The sequence below is a fragment of the Canis lupus genome, chromosome 12 (genome assembly GCF_011100685.1).
Source record: "Canis lupus familiaris isolate Mischka breed German Shepherd chromosome 12, alternate assembly UU_Cfam_GSD_1.0, whole genome shotgun sequence".
Taxonomy (NCBI): Eukaryota; Metazoa; Chordata; class Mammalia; order Carnivora; family Canidae; genus Canis; species Canis lupus.
In genome coordinates, this window is record NC_049233.1 from 48,683,569 (window position 1) to 48,703,410 (window position 19,842).

General features: G+C 43.1%; 1 protein-coding gene and 1 long non-coding RNA gene across 3 annotated transcripts in view; one reads left to right on the forward strand and one right to left on the reverse strand.

Moving 5' to 3' along the window:
- GABRR1 (gamma-aminobutyric acid type A receptor subunit rho1) overlaps positions 1-19,356 on the reverse strand; it is a 58,684-nt gene extending 39,328 nt beyond the window's left edge. Inside the window, exon 1 of one of the 2 annotated variants that reach the window (XM_038553358.1) lies at positions 19,145-19,356. In XM_038553358.1, coding sequence (XP_038409286.1) covers positions 19,145-19,176 — 32 coding nt within the window. In that variant the 5' untranslated portion in view covers positions 19,177-19,356. The remainder of the gene's footprint in view (positions 1-19,144) is intronic. The other variant, XM_038553359.1, reaches the window with a different exon arrangement.
- On the forward strand, positions 14,068-19,638 carry LOC119874298. The gene is made up of 2 exons (XR_005367452.1): positions 14,068-14,521; positions 19,338-19,638. It is a non-coding gene; the product is annotated as an uncharacterized LOC119874298 (long non-coding RNA).
- Positions 19,639-19,842: the final 204 nt, after the last annotated feature.

A 19,842-nucleotide genomic window follows, 5' to 3' on the forward strand; every position in this document is an offset into this window, starting at 1 on the left:
TCTTTCTCTCTCTCTTTTTTAAGATTTATTTATTTATTTATTTATTTATTTATTTATTTATTTGAGAGAGAGACAGAGAGTGTGTGTGTGCATGAGTGTGCAAGCAGGGGGAGGAGCAGAGGGAGAGAGAGAAACTCAAGCAGACTCCCTGTTGAGCATGGAGTGCGATGTGGGGCTCCGTCTCACGACTTGAGATCAAGACCTGAGTTGAAATCAAGAGTCAGACCCTGAATCAACTGAGCCACTCAGGCACCCCTAACTTGCTTTTTCATTGCCTCTTTTAGGCTCTTGAAATGTCCCCTTGCCTCCAGCCCTCAGAACTGGCCCAACACTCCCTGACCAAGACAGTCAACTTCAGACACCTTGCTTCTGGCTGCTCCAAGACAATGGCCCTAGGTCTTCATCAACTGTTTTCAAGTTACTCACTCTGGAACATTCTCTAGCTACATGCACACCAGTTTTGCTCTGGCTCTGAGTTCAGGGCCTAAATGTCGTTTCCTAGCATTGGACTGAAACTTGCAAGGTAAGGAATTAGGGATAAAGAATGAGAGAGAAAAAAATGACTTGGATGAAGCAATAATCAGAAGAATTGTTTTTAGTTCCTGATGCAAGTACATATTTATTCAGTGGATGGCCCATCCTACAATTTAAACTGCTATAACTGAGACATTCAAAGATCAACAAACCAATAGGATAGAATATTGTTTCTCACGTAACAGTTCAGAGGCGAGTGGTCCAGGTTAATGGGGAAGTCTGCCCCATACAATGTTTGTTCCATCTTGTCATCCCTTTCTAGGGTGCTGTGTTTACGTGCATGGTTAAAGTTGGGCTGCCCCGGTCATGGGGAGAGGCAAAGAGAAAAAACGAAAGGCAAGCAATTTCCTTTTAAGAAAGTGACACAAGAGTTGAACTCATCACTTCTATTCACATTCTCCTGGCAAGAAGTAGGCCATTTCCTACAGTGAGGAGTCTGAGACTTTCAGTTTCTAGATGAGTCACCTTATGCCTAGCTAAAACTCCTTCCTTTTGTAAAAACAGAAGAATAAAATTGGGGGAACAATCAGCAGTCTGCCAAATTCTATTTTTCTTTCCATCCCAGGAATCAGGTAGTTTGATATGAATCCCAACTTTTATTCCTATAAACCCATTTTGCTGGGATCCCTGGGTGGCTCAGCGGTTGAGCGACTGCCTTCGGCCCAGGGCATGATCCCAGAGTCCCGGGATCAAGTCCCACATGGGGCTTCCTGCATGGAGCCTGCTTCTGCCCTCTGCCTGTGTCTCCGCCTCTCTCTCACTCTGTCATAAATAAATAAAATCTTAATATATATATTAATTATAATATATACATATATATATATAATATCCATTTTGCTAGACTCTTTTCCCCCTTGGCCCCTTCGAGCACCCAAACAAGACAAAGAGGGGACAAAATGTCAGTCAGATCATTACTATCAGGCATGCCAAGAAGGCGGTGGTATTTACAGCGAGCATCGACAGCCATCACCCCTGTTCTGCATCTGCTATTTTAGTTCAGTCAGATTCCCTGGTCTCTCGGTCTTTTCAAGCCCATCTGTAATGTAATGTGTCATTTCCCTGTTGAATTACTGATCCATAAGCCAGCTGGTATTGAGGTCACACCAAAAGCACTTAAATTACTTAATTATTTAATATGGTGGCGACAATAGTCTATTTGGAGCCTGCCCACTATCTATTTTTAAATTTTCATGATTGATGGGTTATCTAGATTAATAAGAAGCCTTAATTAGCTGGACTGACCTTTCCACTTTCTAAGTCTTTGGGTCTGAACAAACCCAGCCAAGTGTTCCATAGCTGCCCCAGCCACAACTACATTGCCAAGGATTAACAGACCACCAGATAATACCTTTTGATAGCAGAGCCTGAATTTTATCCACATATATTTTTTTCATCATGAGAATCATCACAAGCTTGATGCCTACCACTTGGTAGAAATCAATAAATAAATATTTGCTACATGAATAGATGTGTTTGTCTAGATACACTTTTTCTCTTCTTCTTCTTCTTCTTCTTCTTCTTCTTCTTCTTCTTCTTCTTCTTCTTCTTCTTCTTCTTCTTCTTCTTCTCTCCCCGTGTGTGTGCACATGTGGATATATTGTTCCAGCACCATTTGTTGAAAAAACTATCCTTTCGCCATTGAATGGCCTTTGCTTCTTTGTCAAGGATCAGATGATTATATTTGTATGGGTCTATTTCTGGTCTCTCTATTCTGTTCCATTGATCTATGGTCTACTCCTTCACAAATATCACACTGTCGGGATCCCTGGGTGGCGCAGCGGTTTGGCGCCTGCCTTTGGCCCAGGGCGCGATCCTGGAGACCCGGGATCGAATCCCACATCGGGCTCCGGGTGCATGGAGCCTGTTTCTCCCTCTGCCTGTGTCTCTGCCTCTCTCTCTCTCCCTCTCTGTGTGACCATCATAAATAAATAAAAATTAAAAAAAATATATCACACTGTCATGATTATTGTAGCTGTAAAGTAGATCCTGAAGTCAGGTAATATTAGTCCTCTAACTTTGTTCTTCAATATTTTAACGGCTATTCAGGATCTTTTGCCTTTCCATATAAACTTCAGAAACACTTCACTAATATCCAAAATAACTTGCTGGGATTTTGATTGAGATTCCATTGGATCTATAGATCAAGTTGAGAAGAGCTGACATCTTAACAATAGTGAGTCTAACTAGCCATGAACATGGAAAATCTCTCCATTTATTATGAGTTCTTGATTTCTTTCACTACATAGATAAATGAATTAATAAATACTGACAATAAGACTTCAAGTTTGGAGTCAAGAGCCAGAATTGCAAGAACCTGAATCATACTGCAGAATTTTCTTATTTTCAATATTTTTCCTTATGAATAATTAAGGAGGGAAGCTAGCTTTTTTTGCATATCTACATCAAATACATAACCTTAATGATTCCACTTATCCAGCTACACTGCCCCCACCCTAGTCCAGTCTCATGAGTCCACTCTTGCCTCCTGTACCAGTTATCAATTGATAGCCTCTCAGCCCCAATATCACTTTATTGGCCTACTTTGTGATATTTGAGCTGGACTCTGCAAACCACATTTCTCCTTTGCCAATCAACATGATGCCAGGCTCCGCCAAAAAGTCTGCAAGTCTGGAGGAGAGAGAAGAGAATTTTTTCTTCTAGATTTTGTTCTTTAAAGTGGCAGCAAAGGGAAGAGGGTGCCCTGTTCTCCAGAGCAGCTGAGGTTCTTGTGCTTCTAGTGAGCAGCCCCGCAGCAAGTTTCTTCTCCCTAGTGGCTGGCAGCTTGTTCCTATAGTAGCCACACCTCATCAGAGTCTGAATCTGGAAGCTTGCAGTACCTCTTCTAAGTTTCTAAATTCCTTGTTTGTTCCTTTAATTCCTTTTTTACCTTTTCCTCATTCAGGGGCTGCTCTCTGTAGTTGCTATCTATATACACAATAGAGCCTTCTCCTCCTTTTAACAGTTAATCATCTACCTATCTAGTTAACAGCTCTTCATATTAAATGTTCCTTATTGAAAACGCTGGTGTAGTTTCTGCCTCTTGACTGGATTCTGACTGACATATCCTCTGTGTTTTCCATAGAGCAGCCAAAGTGATTTGCTTTGTAAATTTGGATCCCACTATCAGTGAGTAGGTATAAAAAGCAGAATAAAATACAGGTTTGGGGCTCTAAGGTGAATGAACACTCCACCACTGCTGATACAGTTCTGTGGTTTCCCAATGCACTTTGAATAAAACCTAAACTCTGTATCCTGGCCTTGAGATTCCCACCCAGATTCCCAAGTTTATCTGGTTACTTCCCTCATCTCATCATGCTCCGGACATGGTGTTAGATGTGTTAGACATTTTCTTGCTATGATGGTCAGTTTTATGTGTCATTTTGGCAAGGCCATACTACCCAGTTATTTTTTTTTAAAGATTTTATTTATTCATTCATGAGAGACACACAGTGAGAGAGAGGCAGAGACACAGGCAGAAGTAGAAGCAGGCCCCATGCAGGAAGACCAATGTGGGACTCAATCTGGAACTCCAGAATCACCCCCTGAGCCGAAAGCAGATGCTTAACTGCTGAGCCACCCAGGCGTCCCTACCCAGTTATTTAATCAAACATTAATCTAGGTCTTGCTGGGAACCGTATTCTATAGATGTGGCTCACGTCTACAATGGTTGCTTTTAAGTAAAGGAGATTACTTTTGATAACGTGGGTGGGCCTCATCTAATCAACTGAAAGAACTTAAGAGCAAAACTGTGGTTTCCCAGAAGAAATTCTGCCTTAAGACTACAGCATCATCTCTTGCCTGAGAGCTCCAGCTTACCAGCTTGCCTTACCAATTTTGGACTTGCCTGCTCTAATAATCACATAAGCCAATTTCTTGAAATAAGGTAGGAGATAGGTAGTTAGATAAATATATAGATATGTAGAAACAAAGATCTATATCCTATTGGTTCTGTTTCTGGAGAACCCTGGCTGATACATGTGGGCCACTCCAACTCAGCCTCATGGCCTGCCTGGAGCTCTGCTGCCTCTGCTGCCCAGAGGGCTGACTGGTTCCTCTCATTCTTTAAATCTCAACTGAACATAGCCTTTTCAGAGAAGCTCCCCAACCACCTCATCTAATTAGATTTTGTATCTTTCCCCTTTTAACTACTCTGGACAAGATTTCAAACATTAGGGCAGCCCTGGTGGCTCAGTGGTTTAGCGCGGCCGTCAGCTGAGGGTGTGATCCTGGAGTCCTGCATGGAGCCTGCTTCTCCCTCTGCCTGTGTGTCTCTGCCACTCTCTCTCTCTCTGTCTCTCATGAATAAATAAATAAAATCTTTAAAAAATATATTAAAACAAAGATTTCAATCATCAATGAGGCATATCTCCTTTGCTCATCACTTAGAATCTTTGCTGGCTCACAGTAGGTGCTCAATAAATATTTAGTGAATGAATAATGAACCTATTAAATGCCCAATACTTTTATTTCCTAAGGAAGAAAATATATAAGTGCACTTAAATTTTTTTCTAAGTTTCATTTTGGAGCCTTCCAAGAAATAGGAAATAATCTTAGATGCTCACATAATGATATATTTTAGGAAAACCTTCAACAATGCTTGAAATGAAAACTATTTTTGATTAGCATTGATTTACTTTTTAAACACAATACCATAATTGCCCTAATTTTCTTAACTTAAAAGTTCATCTAAATCCAAACCATCTGTGTAGCTCATCTTTTTTATAAAATAATCTCTCTGACCACAATAGCTCATCTTGAGCTCTCTCTCTGTGTACTGATAGCATTTATTCTGTACTACAAACTTTATTTATTTGTTTAAGATTTTATTTATTTATTTATTTACTTACTTACTTACTTATTTACTTATTTATTCATGAAAGACACAGAGAGAGAGAGGCAGAGACACAGGCAGAGGGAGAAGTAGGCTCCATGCAGGGAGCCCAACGTGGGACTCGATCCTGGGATTCCAGGATCACGCCCTAGGCAAGGCAGGCGCTAAACCACTGAGCCACTCAGGGATCCCCCTGTACCACAAACTTTAGCACTTAATTATCTGCTGCCTAAAATGGTTAGGTACTTGTTTTCACACACACTGTGTTAAACTTCTTTCTCTAAGGAGAATATAAAATATCATCAATTGCTCCTTATTTATTAATGAAAGACACAGAGAGAGAGGCAAAGACACAGGCAGACGGAGAAGCAGGCTCCTCACAGGGAGCCCGATGCAGGACTCGATTCCTGGACCTGGGATCACTCCCTGAGCCAAAAACAGACGCTCAACCCCTGAACCACCCAGGCATCCTAAGCCTATTTTTTTTTTTCCAGATACAGTACCTGTATAGATTGATGGGCTCCTTTTGTGTTCCCCAAGGGCACCAGGTAGTCCTATCTCCATTGGGCAGGCTGAAATAGTGTTTGAGGGCCACAATTTTTTTTCTTTTTTTTTAGAATTCCAGTATAGTTAATACATAGTGTTATATTAGTTTCAGGTGCACAATATAGTTTCAGGGCAGGGCTGTGTCCAGGCGGACAGATGGGAGGGACTCAATGCTTCCATACATTACTGTGTGCTCATCATGATAAGCGCACTCTTGTATCCTCTTTACTTATTTCACCCATCTCCCCACCTACCTCCCCTCTGGTAACCATCAGTTTGTTCTCTATAGTTAAGAGTCTGTTTCTTGAGAACCACTATTTTTTACTACTTTTTACAGAACTTGAACTCACAACCCTGAGATCAAGACCTGAGCTGAGATCAAGAGTCAGACGCTTAACCACCTGAGCCACCCAGGGGCCCCTTGACTACTTTTTATTTTAAACTATTTATTGGTTTCCATAGGTCACTTGTTGAAGAGGTTGTTGCAAATTATTCCTTCCATTGACATAGCACTATATAGATTACTTATTTTTTTTTATTTTTTTTTTAATTTTTATTTATTTATGATAGTCACACAGAGAGAGAGAGAGAGGCAGAGAGACACAGGCAGAGGGAGAAGCAGGCTCCATGCACTGGGAGCCCGACGTGGGATTTGATCCCGGGTCTCCAGGATCGCGCCCTGGGCCAAAGGCAGGCGCTAAACCGCTGCGCCACCCAGGGATCCCGATTACTTATTATTTATTCTACTCCTAGATGGATCTATAATTTAGAGGGATTATTACAAATGAGAGATTGCAGTACAAGTCGAAATGTATCCAAAGTCACCCAAGATGTCCATCACTATGCTGAAAATACTGTATGTCGTAAGTACTCCTCTCATTGCTAATTCTCATCTGATGGAGGGAAAAATTTAAGTAATCTAAAACAGCAAACCATGGTAGTTAAAAAAAATTGGAATCTTTAGTGCTGCCTTTCTTCATTCTCTTTTTCAAGGGTGGGGGATTACATAGGTGTTTTTCTTACTAACCCTTTTTTGCTAATTTATGTTCATAACCTCTAATCAATTTAAACTAATAAATCACATTTTAAAAATCTGCTTGTGGTTCCTACTGGAACTTGTCAAGCAGGAAGTACACGTTGCCTCAGAGAAAGGAGACCAAATGCTGAATGTCCCAAGGATTTTGGCCAAGTGTTTGAGATTGCTCAGGATATCACCAGATAATTTGTCTAAGCATTCATGAAACATTTATTATTTTACCATAATAATGAGAAATAAAGAATCAAAAAGGAAGATAAGGGACGCCTGGGTGGCTCAGTGGTTGAGCGTCTGACTTCGGCTCAGGGCGAGATCCCTGGGTCCTGGGATCAAGTCCCACATGGGACTCCCTACGGGGAGCCTGCTTCTTCCCTCTGCCTGTGTCTCTGCCTGTGTCTCTGCCTCTCTCGGTGTGTCTCTCATGAATAAATAAATAAAAATCTAAAATAAAATAAAATAAAATAAAGGCTTGACTCAAGCAGGCTTAAACAGAAATGTGTTATTTCACAATAACAAGAAATCCAGGCTGTAGGGTTGATTAACTTAGTGGTGTCATCAAAAACTCAATTTCTTGGGCAGCCCGGATGGCTCAGCGGTTTGGCGCCTGCCTTCGGCCCAGGGTGTGATACTGGAAACCCAGAATCGAGTCCCACATCGGGCTCCCTACGTGGAGCCTGCTTCTCCCTCTGCCTGTGTCTGTGCCTCTCTCTCTGCGTGTGTCTCTCTCATGAATAAATAAAGAAAATCTTAAAAAAAAAAAAAGCTCAGTTTCTTAAAAACCAACAGCAATAACTTGGGTTCTTTCCTTCCCTCATTCTTTGATGTATTTTCTGTTTCCTTACTCATGGTTGAATATGGCTGCCAAGAGCAACAAGTTTCCTCATTCAAATCCAATGGAAGAGAAAGAGAAGACTTCTTCCCAGAGTATGGAAGATAAGACCTTCCCTTCAGTTTGAGCCAACCAAGTAAGGTCCTAAATCCACCCCTAGACCAATTACTTTGAGGGGGGGGGGGGGGGGGGGGGGGGGGGGGGAGGAGTGTGATCTGATTGACTTAGATGAATCAGGATCCCCCTCTGAACTGGGAAGGGGCAGATGCCTGAACAAAACTGGGTCTGTGATTCAAGTAGGAAAAGGGGTGATAAGGGGCTCAGCCTCCTGCGGAGGCCATCACAGGTGTGAAGCCTCTGGAGACTTGAATGCACTACCTGCCTTTGCCACCGTTTCCAAATGCCCTCCCTAGTGGCTCTTGTGACCAATACAATGCAAATCCATTTTGGAAGTGTTTTGGAAGTGCAGCTGAATTCATAAGGGCCTTTTTTCCCTCAAGATTTTATTTATTTATTCATGAGAGACACACAGAGAGAGGCAGAGGGAGAAGCAGGCTCCCTACAGGGAGCCCAATTCGGGTTCTCAATCCCAGAACCCCAGGATCATGACCTGAGCCAAAGACAGATGCTCAACCACTGAGCCATCCAGGCATCCCACTAAGGGCCTTTAGTCATATATTTTCTCCACCAAGGGATAGTAAAATTATGACTAAAGTCATCTGATCAGAAAGGAAAAGAGGGAAGAAAAGCTGTTTGTGATGCAAACCTGTAGATTACTTCCGATATTGTGGGGAGTCCGTGCAGCCCTGTCTCCCTCTGCTGGAATCATGATAAAATTGTTAAGGCAGCCTTTTTTTTTTTTTTTTTTTTTTTTTAAATCGTTTCCACGGTTGTCTTTAACCAAAACACACGGGTTTCTAGGTTCAATATAACTTCACAAAAAGTCCCTAGTTTCTTGTTGATGGAGAGTTTGATATGCTTGTTGCAGCTCCAGGTAAGTCATGGTGAAGGAAAGGGGAAATACTGTGAGATCAAGCTATGCCCAAAGCCCCAGTGACCGTTTGGAGCCCTTCGCGGGGTGGGCTAGGATGAACAGAGGGTGTTGATGTGGGGTCCCCTCAGTGGCATAATGTGGTCCGCGGGATGAATGCAAAACACAAGGACTTCTTTTATCGTCCCCAAAGTGACCCAACTGCTGAATAACACCAGTTTGCAATTGAATGGTCCTGTTGCATTTATGAAACATGGATATAAATCCATGGTTCCAGGGATCCCTGGGTGGCGCAGCGGTTTGGCGCCTGCCTTTGGCCCAGGGCGCGATTCTGGGGACCCGGGATCGAATCCCACGTCGGGCTCCCGGTGCATGGAGCCTGCTTCTCCCTCTGCCTTTCTCTCTCTCTGTGACTATCATAAATAATAAATAAATAAAAAAATTTAATAAATCCATGGTTCCACTGGGCCTGAGAACCAGCCCTGGAGGTAGGCACAGCAGATTCCCATGTCTACCTCATCGATGAGAAGCTGAGGCTTCAAGACATTAAGTTACTTTCCACAGGACACGTGGTTAATAAACAGGAAAACTTGTGCTCTCGATGACAGGGCTTGTGTTTTTCCACTGACTAACTCCTCCCTCTTCCTGAAATGGCTGGTCTACAAAATGATTTTATTTGTAACACAGTCGTCTCATATAACATGTTGCCCGAGGCATTTTGAAGACACCCTAGATCTTTTAATCAGTTCCAGATTATTCCCTGCTACTTAAGGGAAATGATTTGTATGAATGAAGGCTTTTGGGCCGTGGTAAGAATGAATTCTTTGAATGAGAAGCCACATTTGGAACTGGTCAGCTCTTGAAGAAAAGGAAGAATGTAATTTAATCTTACCATAAAATAAACAACAGTCCTAGAGTGACTCGGCAGCAGAAAAGAAGGACATCATGGTTGTGCAATTTAATGAATGCATGACTATTTCCTTTTTTTTTTCTCATGTGACTGTCTTGACTCACAGATTAACTTTGGTTGCATGTCATTCCTTAAAACAAGCCACCAAATAAATTCCACTCTCTTTGAATTTTTCCATTCTCATTGAGAAATAAAAATGAAATAAATAAAATAAACTCTGCCTCACAGAGTTTGCATTTGTCTCCACTTTTTCAAATGACTTGGTTCTTTGTTTTAAGAAGAAAGAAAGCACTGGGGAGCCTTAAAAGTCAATGAAATGAATGCTTTTTGTAGATTTGTGTCTACTTTCTGCCCTCTGACTGTCAGGATTGGGCTCTCTTTAGGGGCTTCGGAAATCACCCTGACTCTTGCTCCATACCCTGCTATCCCACAGGAGAATATCCAGGACAGTTCCAACATGAACATAAATGACAGGTTTGTGGAGGATTGCAGTCCTTGACCACTCATGGCACCTCTTAGAACCATGAGGTCTCAGGACTACCTAAATAAAATCTTCAATCAATCAATCAAAAAAAAAAAAAAAAGAACCATGACCATTCCAGCTGGAGGAGGTGTTGGTGCTCTCCAAATCTACCTCCTTTATGAACAGAAGACAGGTCCAGATGGGTGGTTTGGTCTAGGGTTGCTTTTTCCAAGTGTCTACAAAGTTGTAGGAGGTTCTTTTCTTATTAGTTCCATTTAGGTACAACTGCAAATTTCCTGTTTTAGTCAATGCTGAAGGTAGAGCCAGCCAATTGCTGGTGATGTGGTTTTGGAGGCCATGACTCCTGCTTCTAATTATTCTGTAGAAAATGCTAAAGAAAGCAGCACAGGTGGTCCTCTCAGCTGGTTCTTCTAGAGTTGAATATTCAGTTTCAGGAGTTGCTAAGTTGCACCTAACTTTAGAATTTCCGCAGCTCATACCCTGAAACCTCAGTGTTAGGGACATGTAATATTTTAGACAGCCATGATTATTCTACTTAAAAACTGAACTTTCAGGTCAATGTGCAGGTATTAGTGGTCCCCAGTAATTTTATTGTATTTTATTTGTTTTCTTTTATTTTAAAAGTTTTTATTTATTTTTTTTAAAGATTTAATTTATTTATTCATGAGAGACAGAGAGAGAGGCAGAGACACAGGCAGAGGGAGAAGCAGGCTCCATGCAGGGAGCCCAATGTGGGTCTCGATCCCAGGTCTCCAGGATCATATCCTGGGCTGAAGGTGGTGCTAAACCACTGAGCCACCCAGGCTGCCCTTTATTTATGCATTTTCTAAGTAATCTCTGCATCCAACTTGGGGCTCAAACTCATGACTCTGAGATCAAGAGTCGCATGCTCTTCTGACTGAGCCAGCCAGGCGCTCCCTCCTTTTTTTAAAAGAATGGTCCCCGGTAATTTTAAAAGAAAAAAAAGAGAAAGAAATGCTATGCTTCCCGTCCTCCCTCCCCCATCCCTACCCAGTCATGCAAGATGCCTTCCACCTCAGTTATCCACAGCCTCAGACACAAGGGAGTGCCACCTAAGGTGCAAGCATGGTCTACAAGAAGCAAGGCCAAATGTCCAGGTGATGAGGACAGAGACATTCCAGTAAATGACCAAATGGCCTTGGGTATGGGGATGCTTCCTAGTGCTACAGGGTGTTTCCCACCTCAGCTGGACACCAAACTGTGTGTTCTGGGAAAGATGGCTTGAAGTAGGAGCCCACAGGATCTGTCTATTGTGTGGGTGGTTCTGGTTGTTTCATAAACATGGAGTATTTGCTAAGAGTATGGCTGACCCGGCAGTCTCACTACAAACCTCCAGGAAGACCAACATGGGAAATCGCTGAGATTTTAGGCAAGCTTGCAGCTTCGTCTGTAATATCTTGTAGAGAGTACGCCAACAAATTTGAATATAGCAACCCTCCCACAAGGAGATAAAGGCTGTGGATGAAGACAATTATTGTAAAGCGAGCTGTTGGGAGGAGGTATAATGTGCATCTTTTTAGAAAGGCAGATGGCACAATAGTAACAGCTCAGATTTGAGCCAATTCTGTGGATTAAAATTCCACTTATGCTGTTTATACCAGTGTGGCCTCTGTCACAGGCCTCAAGTTCTTCATCTGTAAAATGGGAATGGTAGCAACAGTATTTGTCTCTTGGGAAGGTAAATGAGTTAATAAACAAAAAAGGCATGACACGTGTGACATATTTCACTGTAGTCTTTTCAAGGGAAAACTGTGTGAATTTGTCACAGACAGCACTACTGCTTTGCACTTATGTAGAGCTTTAAGCTGACAGGCACTTTGTGCGCATTCTCATTTTCTTCTTGAAAAACCCCTGTGAGGTAGGAACTAGTGTCTCCATTTTACACAGAGTCCAAGAATTTTCTCCACTGTAAAATGGTACAATTAATAGCTCATCAGGAGTGACTCATTTCTAAATTATAAACATGTATTTTCAAACCAAGCTTACTTTCTTCATTTGATTGCAATTAATAAATAACAATTTTTTTAAAGTATGGGAATTGGTATTTTTTGCATTGTTCTACCACCTTCCACAAATTCCTCCCTCACCCTAGTATCTACAGTTCCAGTCGCACCCAAGTTTGTCACCTCTGAGCTTTAGTTGAGTATCTTTGATGAGCGAGTTTCCGTGATAAGTCAGGCACATACACATACCCGTCAGCGTCTTTATTTATAAGTTACACATTTATTACTTATATCGTTATTTAAATTATTTATTATAATTATTATAAAAAACTTTATTTCTCCAAACCGAATATGATCTAACTATCAACAGGAGACTGGGTCATGAAATCATGGTTTATTCATACCGTGGGATACCACTGAGCAGCAAATAGGACTGACCTCTAGATACTTTGCAACAACATGAAGGAATCTCAAAAACATATGCCAATCTCAAAAAATGAAAAAAGCCAGACACAAAAGACTACAGGCCTTATGATTCCATTTATATGAAGTTTTAGAAATGACAAAACAAAGCTAATGGTGATAGAACCCGGGACCGTGGTTGTGAGGTGGGGGTGGGGGGAAGGTGGACATCAGGGCTGAGTGGAGATAAGGCATAAGGGAACTTTGTGAGGTGTCAGAAATGTTCCGTCTCTTGATAGGAAGGCAAGGGACTGGGTATACAAACTTGTTAAAACTCACTGAACTATATACTTAATTAAGATCTGTGCCTTTCCCTGCATGTAAAGCACACCTCAATAAAAACTGGCAGCTGCAGGTAGTTAAACAATTACCCAACAATAGCTTATTAAAAGGTAGCTTTTCCAGAAATACAGATGTGACTAACCATGACAACCATTTAGATGCCCAATTTCGTGTGGACTACTAGTTAACATGAAGTAGACCAAAACAGAAGAGTACTGTAAAAAAGGAGAGATGCCTTTGTTTTAGGACACAATGACCTCAAGGCAAGCAGTAAACTTGGACCACAGGCACACCAATGGCCCAGATTACTAATCCAGTAACTAACACATTGTTGTTCACAATATATTGTCTTTAAATGTAGTCTCACTTCTCTTATCAAGAAAGAGCCTCCAGAATAATAAACTCCAGCTACTTACCTCACTCTGATATTATTCTTATTTTTAATACACATATATCATTTTTGCTTATCACCTCAATTTCTAAAGATATCCTAACTCAGAAGAAGCCCTCCTCTGCGTCATGTCTACATCCTTTAAACCAGAGGGAGATCTCAAAACAAGGTACTTCTGTTAACTAAGAGGATGGGGGTGACTTGGGGCAAAGCCTCCATTATTCCTGGGAAAACAATCAGAGACTGAGAATCACTTTGGAGGTGTTGTTTTGCTCTCTTGCCTCTAGTAATCGAGGCCCCCTTAGAGTGTGAGGACAGACAGGTCCACGCAGCCTCTGGGGAGAGAAGTCACATAAATGGAGGGAGGAGGGAGGACAGTGAGTGGGAGCAAGGGTTTGAGGTTTCCATAGGTCTTCAAGGAGAATTACCTCGGATATGCTGACCTCATTTGCTTGTCCCTAAATCTGGCAGAGCTGGGGGAAAGGAAAATTCTGCCCTCTTTCAAAATAAATGATGGCAGGGACTCAGTGCCCAGGTCCTATTTCTGGGCATAGAAACATTCCAAGTCTCTGAGCTCAGTAGTAACAGAAGCTTCTGGCATTAACATAATGCTTTAGAAAGACCCGTGTATCTCTGCCCTGCTTCACACTTGAGACAGGGACAAGAGGTGTCTGGGGGAGGGGGAGAGATGATGGAGGGGGGGCAATGGGTGAACATTTTGTCCTTACTTATGACCTTCCTGACTGTTCCCAGCTGGGGTTTCATGGAAACCAGTGGGTGTGTTCTTGGGTGGTATGGTAGGAACTGTTGTTTCCTACACTACGTGTTTTTCCTTTTCTTCCAGAACTCCCTGTTTTCAGCTAGGTATATGCCTAGTCAGAGCAAATACCTTTCCCAGCATTCTTTGCAGCTCAATGTGGCCATGGGACCAAGTTCAGCCAATGGGGAAGTGTGACAGCCCCTGGAACTTTCCTTGAAAGAATACTCCATTTGTCCTTCTTTCTCCCCCTAAGCATCCTGCTTCTTCAATTGTAGAAATGACTGCTAGGATTCCTACCACCATCTCGGACCACGAGGTCAAGGGCCACACTCCAGGGCAGCAAGCAGTGAGCTAGAAAGAACCCAAGTTTTCAGTTCCTGAGATTGCATGGAACAGTCTGACTACATGGAACAGAGCTGCTAGAGCATCCTCGACCACCACTGAAGTGAGCAAGTGAGGTTCTTGTCTCATGGAGTCGAAGAATGAATCTCGTGGACACAGGTGAGTAAAGGGATGGAAGCTGATTAAGTGAGAATACAGAGAGAGCTCTCAGGAGTGAGAGGGGTCCCCACGGGGTTGCCACTGGGGGCTTATAGGGTTGGTCTTTTATTGAAAGCCAACTAGGGAACCTAAATCCTTTTAACAGCTCTATTGATATCACCACTGAGTAAGGACTAGTGATAACACCTTCAATGACTTATTGCCTTTTTAGGGCCCCATAATTCTTTGTTGGTCATAAGCAGCTGTCATTAATAAGATCCCACCTCTGGGTGACTCAGCAGGTAAGTGTCTGCCTTTGGCCCAGGGCGTGATCCTGGAGTCCTGGGATCAAGTCCCACCTTGGGCTCCCTGTGAGGAGCCTGCTTCTCCCTCTGCCTGTGTCTCTGCCTCTCTCTGTGTGTCTTTTGTGAATAAATAAATAAAATATTTTAAAAAATAAATCCATAACTGGCAGAAGAGAGTATCTGGATAAGCACTTTTCCTCTAAAAACTAGCTGTCTGCCATTATTCAAGTTACTCAGCTTCCCTGGGTCCGTTCTCTCCTCTGCAAAATAAAGAACGAGTCCTCCTCTTAGAAAGCTGGTCCCCCGAAGCACCGACTGGTCCATGATAAAGTTTTCATCTGTCCTTCTGATGAAAATGTCTGGGTAAAGGGATCCCTGGGTGGCGCAGCGGTTTAGCGCCTGCCTTTGGCCCAGGGCGCGATCCTGGAGACCCGGGATCAAATCCCACGTCGGGCTCCCGGTGCATGGAGCCTGCTTCTCCCTCTGCCTATGTCTCTGCCTCTCTCTCTCTCTCTCTGTGTGACTATCATAAATAATTAAAAAAAAAAAAAAAAGAAAATGTCTGGGTAAAATGCAAACTGGGTTCTCTTGCAAAGAATTATATACTCTGAGATCAGGTCATTGTTAAATTTTTTGTTCTTTAGAAATGATTGCGATTACAGATGGAGGGGATACTTTGGGTTATAGGACAATTTTAAATGTTTTCCTTCTTCTTCTCCTTTTCCTTCTTCACCCTCCTCCTCCTCATGCCCCTCTCCTACTCCTCTCCTTGTTGACATTATATTTTCTCTGGGCCAGTACTGGGCTGAGTACTTTGGACACATTAACTTACTCGTAGCCACCCAAAGAAGCCAGAATTAGCATCTTTTTCTTTTCCTTTCTTTTTTTTCTTTTTCCAGATGGAGAAACTACAGCTCAGAGAGATTAAGTACATTGCTCAATGTCACACAGCTAGCAAAATGTGTTCACTGAATCTCCAGGCTCCTGCCTCCATACTGAGCATGAATAAGACCTTTCAATAGCTAACAGGAAATGACATGGTTTAGGTAGAGCACCTGGCACAGTATCTAGCACATAGTGGGTACTTAACAAAGAGTGGTTATTCATTCATTCCTTCCATAAATATTTGCTGAGCATCTACCATGTGCCAAGCACTGTTACATGCCCCAAGACACAGCAATTAAGAATATAGGTGGAAATCCCTGTCCCATGGAGCTTACATTCTAGGGCTTAGTGCGTGTGTGATTACATCCTCTGCTGCAGTTTTCTCTCACAAGCACTCTGCTGACAGCAGGAATGAAAAAGGTTTGTGGCCATATTCCACTCTACAGCCCTACAGTGGCAGAGCAGACATCAAGGGAGACATGGGGCTATGGTGCCAGCAGCTGCCAGCTTCCTACCAGAGGTGGAGCAGTGGTGCTCTCTTGGGGAAGAGGAAAAGTGATGGGGGAAGGAAAACGGGGATGGAGGCAGCAGCCAGAAGACCAGGACCCAGTGCTAGGTGCTTCTTCCAAATACTTTGGGCAAATCTGGTGTCAATTCAGAAACCAAAGCTCAGCGGGCGGTTGGTGCCTTCTTGTCCCTCCCACCTCTAACCTCTATCCCACCTGTGCCACCAGGAAACCGGGTACCTTCTGTTCTGGATTGATCCGAGTGGTGCTGATGAGAGAAGACTGAGGCTTCCCTGGGGAACTTTGTGCCTCAGACCCCACAGCTTTCTTGCAGGGAACCAAGAAAAGTGACAGGACTTGGGGTCAGAAGTCCTGTTCTTGTCCTGGCCCTGTAATTTGCCATCTTTACCTCTTATGTCTTCTGTGAATCCTAATTCATGGGGTTCTTAGAAGGATTAAAAGACTGAGCACTTGCTCATAGTAGGTTAAGTATTCTTTGTTGGGCTGGTTGGTGTAAAGAGCAGGATGAAAAAGTTGTTGGGAAAAGGGGAAGGGTGTGCTTCTCTTCCTTCTTCACTGTCCCCTCCCTCTGGATGGCTCCATTGCTTTGTTAGCACTCCCTCTGTTCATTCCTATTCTATTTCCTACTCCTAGAGTAGTTCCTGAACCCCCAGAAAACCCACTGGATCCCAAGGAACACAGTTTGTAAACCATCAAAGCAAGTTGAGACAGTATTTTCCCAAAGAAATTTCAGATATTAGTACCAGCCTTTAAAAAAGAGTTAGTGTTATTTAAAAGAGGGAGAGTGGGGGATCCCTGGGTGGCTTAGTAGTTTATCATCTGCCTTCGGCCCAGGGCATGATCCTGGAGTCCCGGGATCAAGTCCCGCATCAGGCTCCCTGCAAGGAGCCTGCTTCTCCCTCTGCCTGTGTCTCTGCCTCTCTCTCTGTCTCTCATGAATAAATAAATAAATAAAATATTTTTTTAAAAAAACAGTTTTAAAAGAGGGAGAGTGAAAGAGGACTTCAGTTATACTCCCATTTTGACCTATCTGTACTTTCTAAGTGATTAAATTCTTTGCAGCTTATTTCTTATCTCCAGCAAAAGACCCTTGAAGGCAAAGCATCCCCAGATGGGAAGTGAAACTACCCCCAAGCAGTAAGGACTGCCCTGAGCCAGCAAGACCCCACGTAACTGACCCCAAGACAAGGATCACTTGGACCTTCACTGCCCCCTGCACTTTCCCACCCACCTTTGTGCCACATTTTCCTTATATAAACCTGGATGTACTTTCAGCACTTTGGAGACAGTCTGAGACTCTAGTCTACTGTCTCCCAGGTGACAGCCTCATTGAAATGACTTCCTTTCTTGTTTCACCGCCACTTATTTCTCTGCCTTTGGATTTTGTCAGCAACGAGTGGCCCAGCCTGCTCTGTGTGGGCCCCCTAAAGCCAAGTGTTCTTGCACCCTTGTGTCCTGGCTATGAGAGTGATAACATCAGAAATTCCGGGGGTGGGGGGTGGGGGGCAGACCTCAGGCACTGAGATTTTTTTTTTTAACTCCCCCAGGTGACGACCACTTGGCCAGAATAGGAAAGCATGGATTAAGGAGAATAATCACAATGTAAAGGAAATTTCGTAATGCTCAAATGCATAAAATGAGAAACAGTGAGGTAGTAATAAATTATGCTTTGGGAAGGAAGAGGATGTTAGGAAATCAACGGGGGGGGTGTGACATCTAAGCTCAACTTTAAATGATGAACAGGGGTCTCTAGGGCCTTGCCATTTGAAGTGTGAACACCTGCCAAGTATGCACCATCCTGGGGGCGCCTGCATGATTCAGTCGGTTAAGCCTCTGCCTTCAGCTTAGATCATGATTCCAGGGTCCTGGAATCAAGCCCCAAAGCCCTGCTCAGCGGGGAGCCTGCTTCTCCTTCTCCCTCTGCCCTTTCCCCTGCTCATAGTCTCTCTCTGTCTCTTGCTCACTCTCTCTCTAATAAATGAATAAAATCTTAAAAAAAAAAAAAAAAAAAAAAAAAGAATGCACAATCCCATGTCCCTTCCCCCATCTGCTGAATCACAGTATGCTTGTTAACCAGACCCCAGGTTATTCATATGCACAGCAGAGTTTGAGATGCCTTGGTCTAAATGGGCAAGGTGGAGAAGAGTGTTGCCACTATAAACCTGGTCAGTTTAGATTAAACAATGGTTTGCTACAACCAAGGTTTATTTTTCAATTTCTCTTTTAAAATAAATCCCAAACCTAATGTTCCCAATGGCTGACCCAAATGTCGTTTCGTAATGACATTTGAAGGTCTGAGGGTGAGGATTGAGTGCTTTATCCAATCTGCTAATGGGGAATGTTTTTATAGTACTGGTGCAGATGCTCACCGGTGGCTCTGGGGGTTGGACAGGCTGGGATGTAGGACCCTCCTGGCATGGGATTTAGGTCTCTGTGCAAAGAGGCCAGTGCCTCCACCCTCAGACCATTAGGCATGCAGCCTTCCTTGTGGGAACCATCTGAACTCATGGCATATTTCTTAGTGACTGGTGTGGGGATGGAAGTGGGGGTGTCAGCTGCTTCCAATCCAGTGTTAATCCCACCAGCACAGCTGTCTGTTCTTTTGCAATGAAAGGAGAAGGGGAAGAAGGGTCTCCAAGGGTGGTGGTGTGGACATGAATCCCGCTGGTCTGGACCTTTTAAGCAGGAGACATAACCCCTCAAATGTAGCATGTTGACTATTTCAAGATTAAGGAATTTGAGAATTGGTTTGTGCAGGAAGGATTTTCTACCATCCCCTGAAGCAGGTCATAACCCTCATGAGACAGGTGCCTTCTCCACACCCAGAGGAAAGGAGCACCCTTGTCCCCAAAGACAAAGGGCACAGAGAGGAATCTGGAGAAAGAGGCCTTGCTAAGTCTCCCCACCCCCCAATTTACTACACTTACCTCATATCCCTTGTCCTATTATATTTTCCCATGACTCTTCACTCTTCATCAAATCTAGCACAAAAACACTCAGGTTTAGCCATTTCTTGAGGTCTTCATGTCTTTACAAAGGTTCAGTGCCATATGAAACTTGTATTAGATGAATATGTGTACTCTTCTCCTGTTAATCTGTCTTCTTCACTTTCATTTTCAGACTCAGCCAAGGACCCTATGAGGGTCGAAGAAAACTTTTTCCTACCTACAACAGCACAGTTGGTGGAAACTCATAACATTTTGTCCTCGCCACCCTGAATAGCTGCGTGTCCCATATGCCAGCTTCCAATCTCAAGGGCTACCTGCATGTCCTAGTAGACTCAAGTTTCTACCCAGGTGTAGGGATGACTCCATGCCCACATGTTTCAGCACAACTCAGACGGGTTTGAGTTTTCTTTCTACTCTTTGCAACCCTATCTCTGTCCATCTAAGTAAGGAAATAAATTGCCTTTTCCTGAAAACATTATGGTAAATAATTATTTCACATGAAGTCCACCTACCGAGATGTGTTGCATACAGTTATGGAAGGCAGCACACATTAGGGGGTATGTAGTAGGAGCAATCCTCCCCACCTCAGGTTTATATGAGAATTGAGTTGGGAACCATATATCCCACTCTTACCATGGTGCCAAGCACAGAGAATGCACTCAATACTTGGCCCTTTA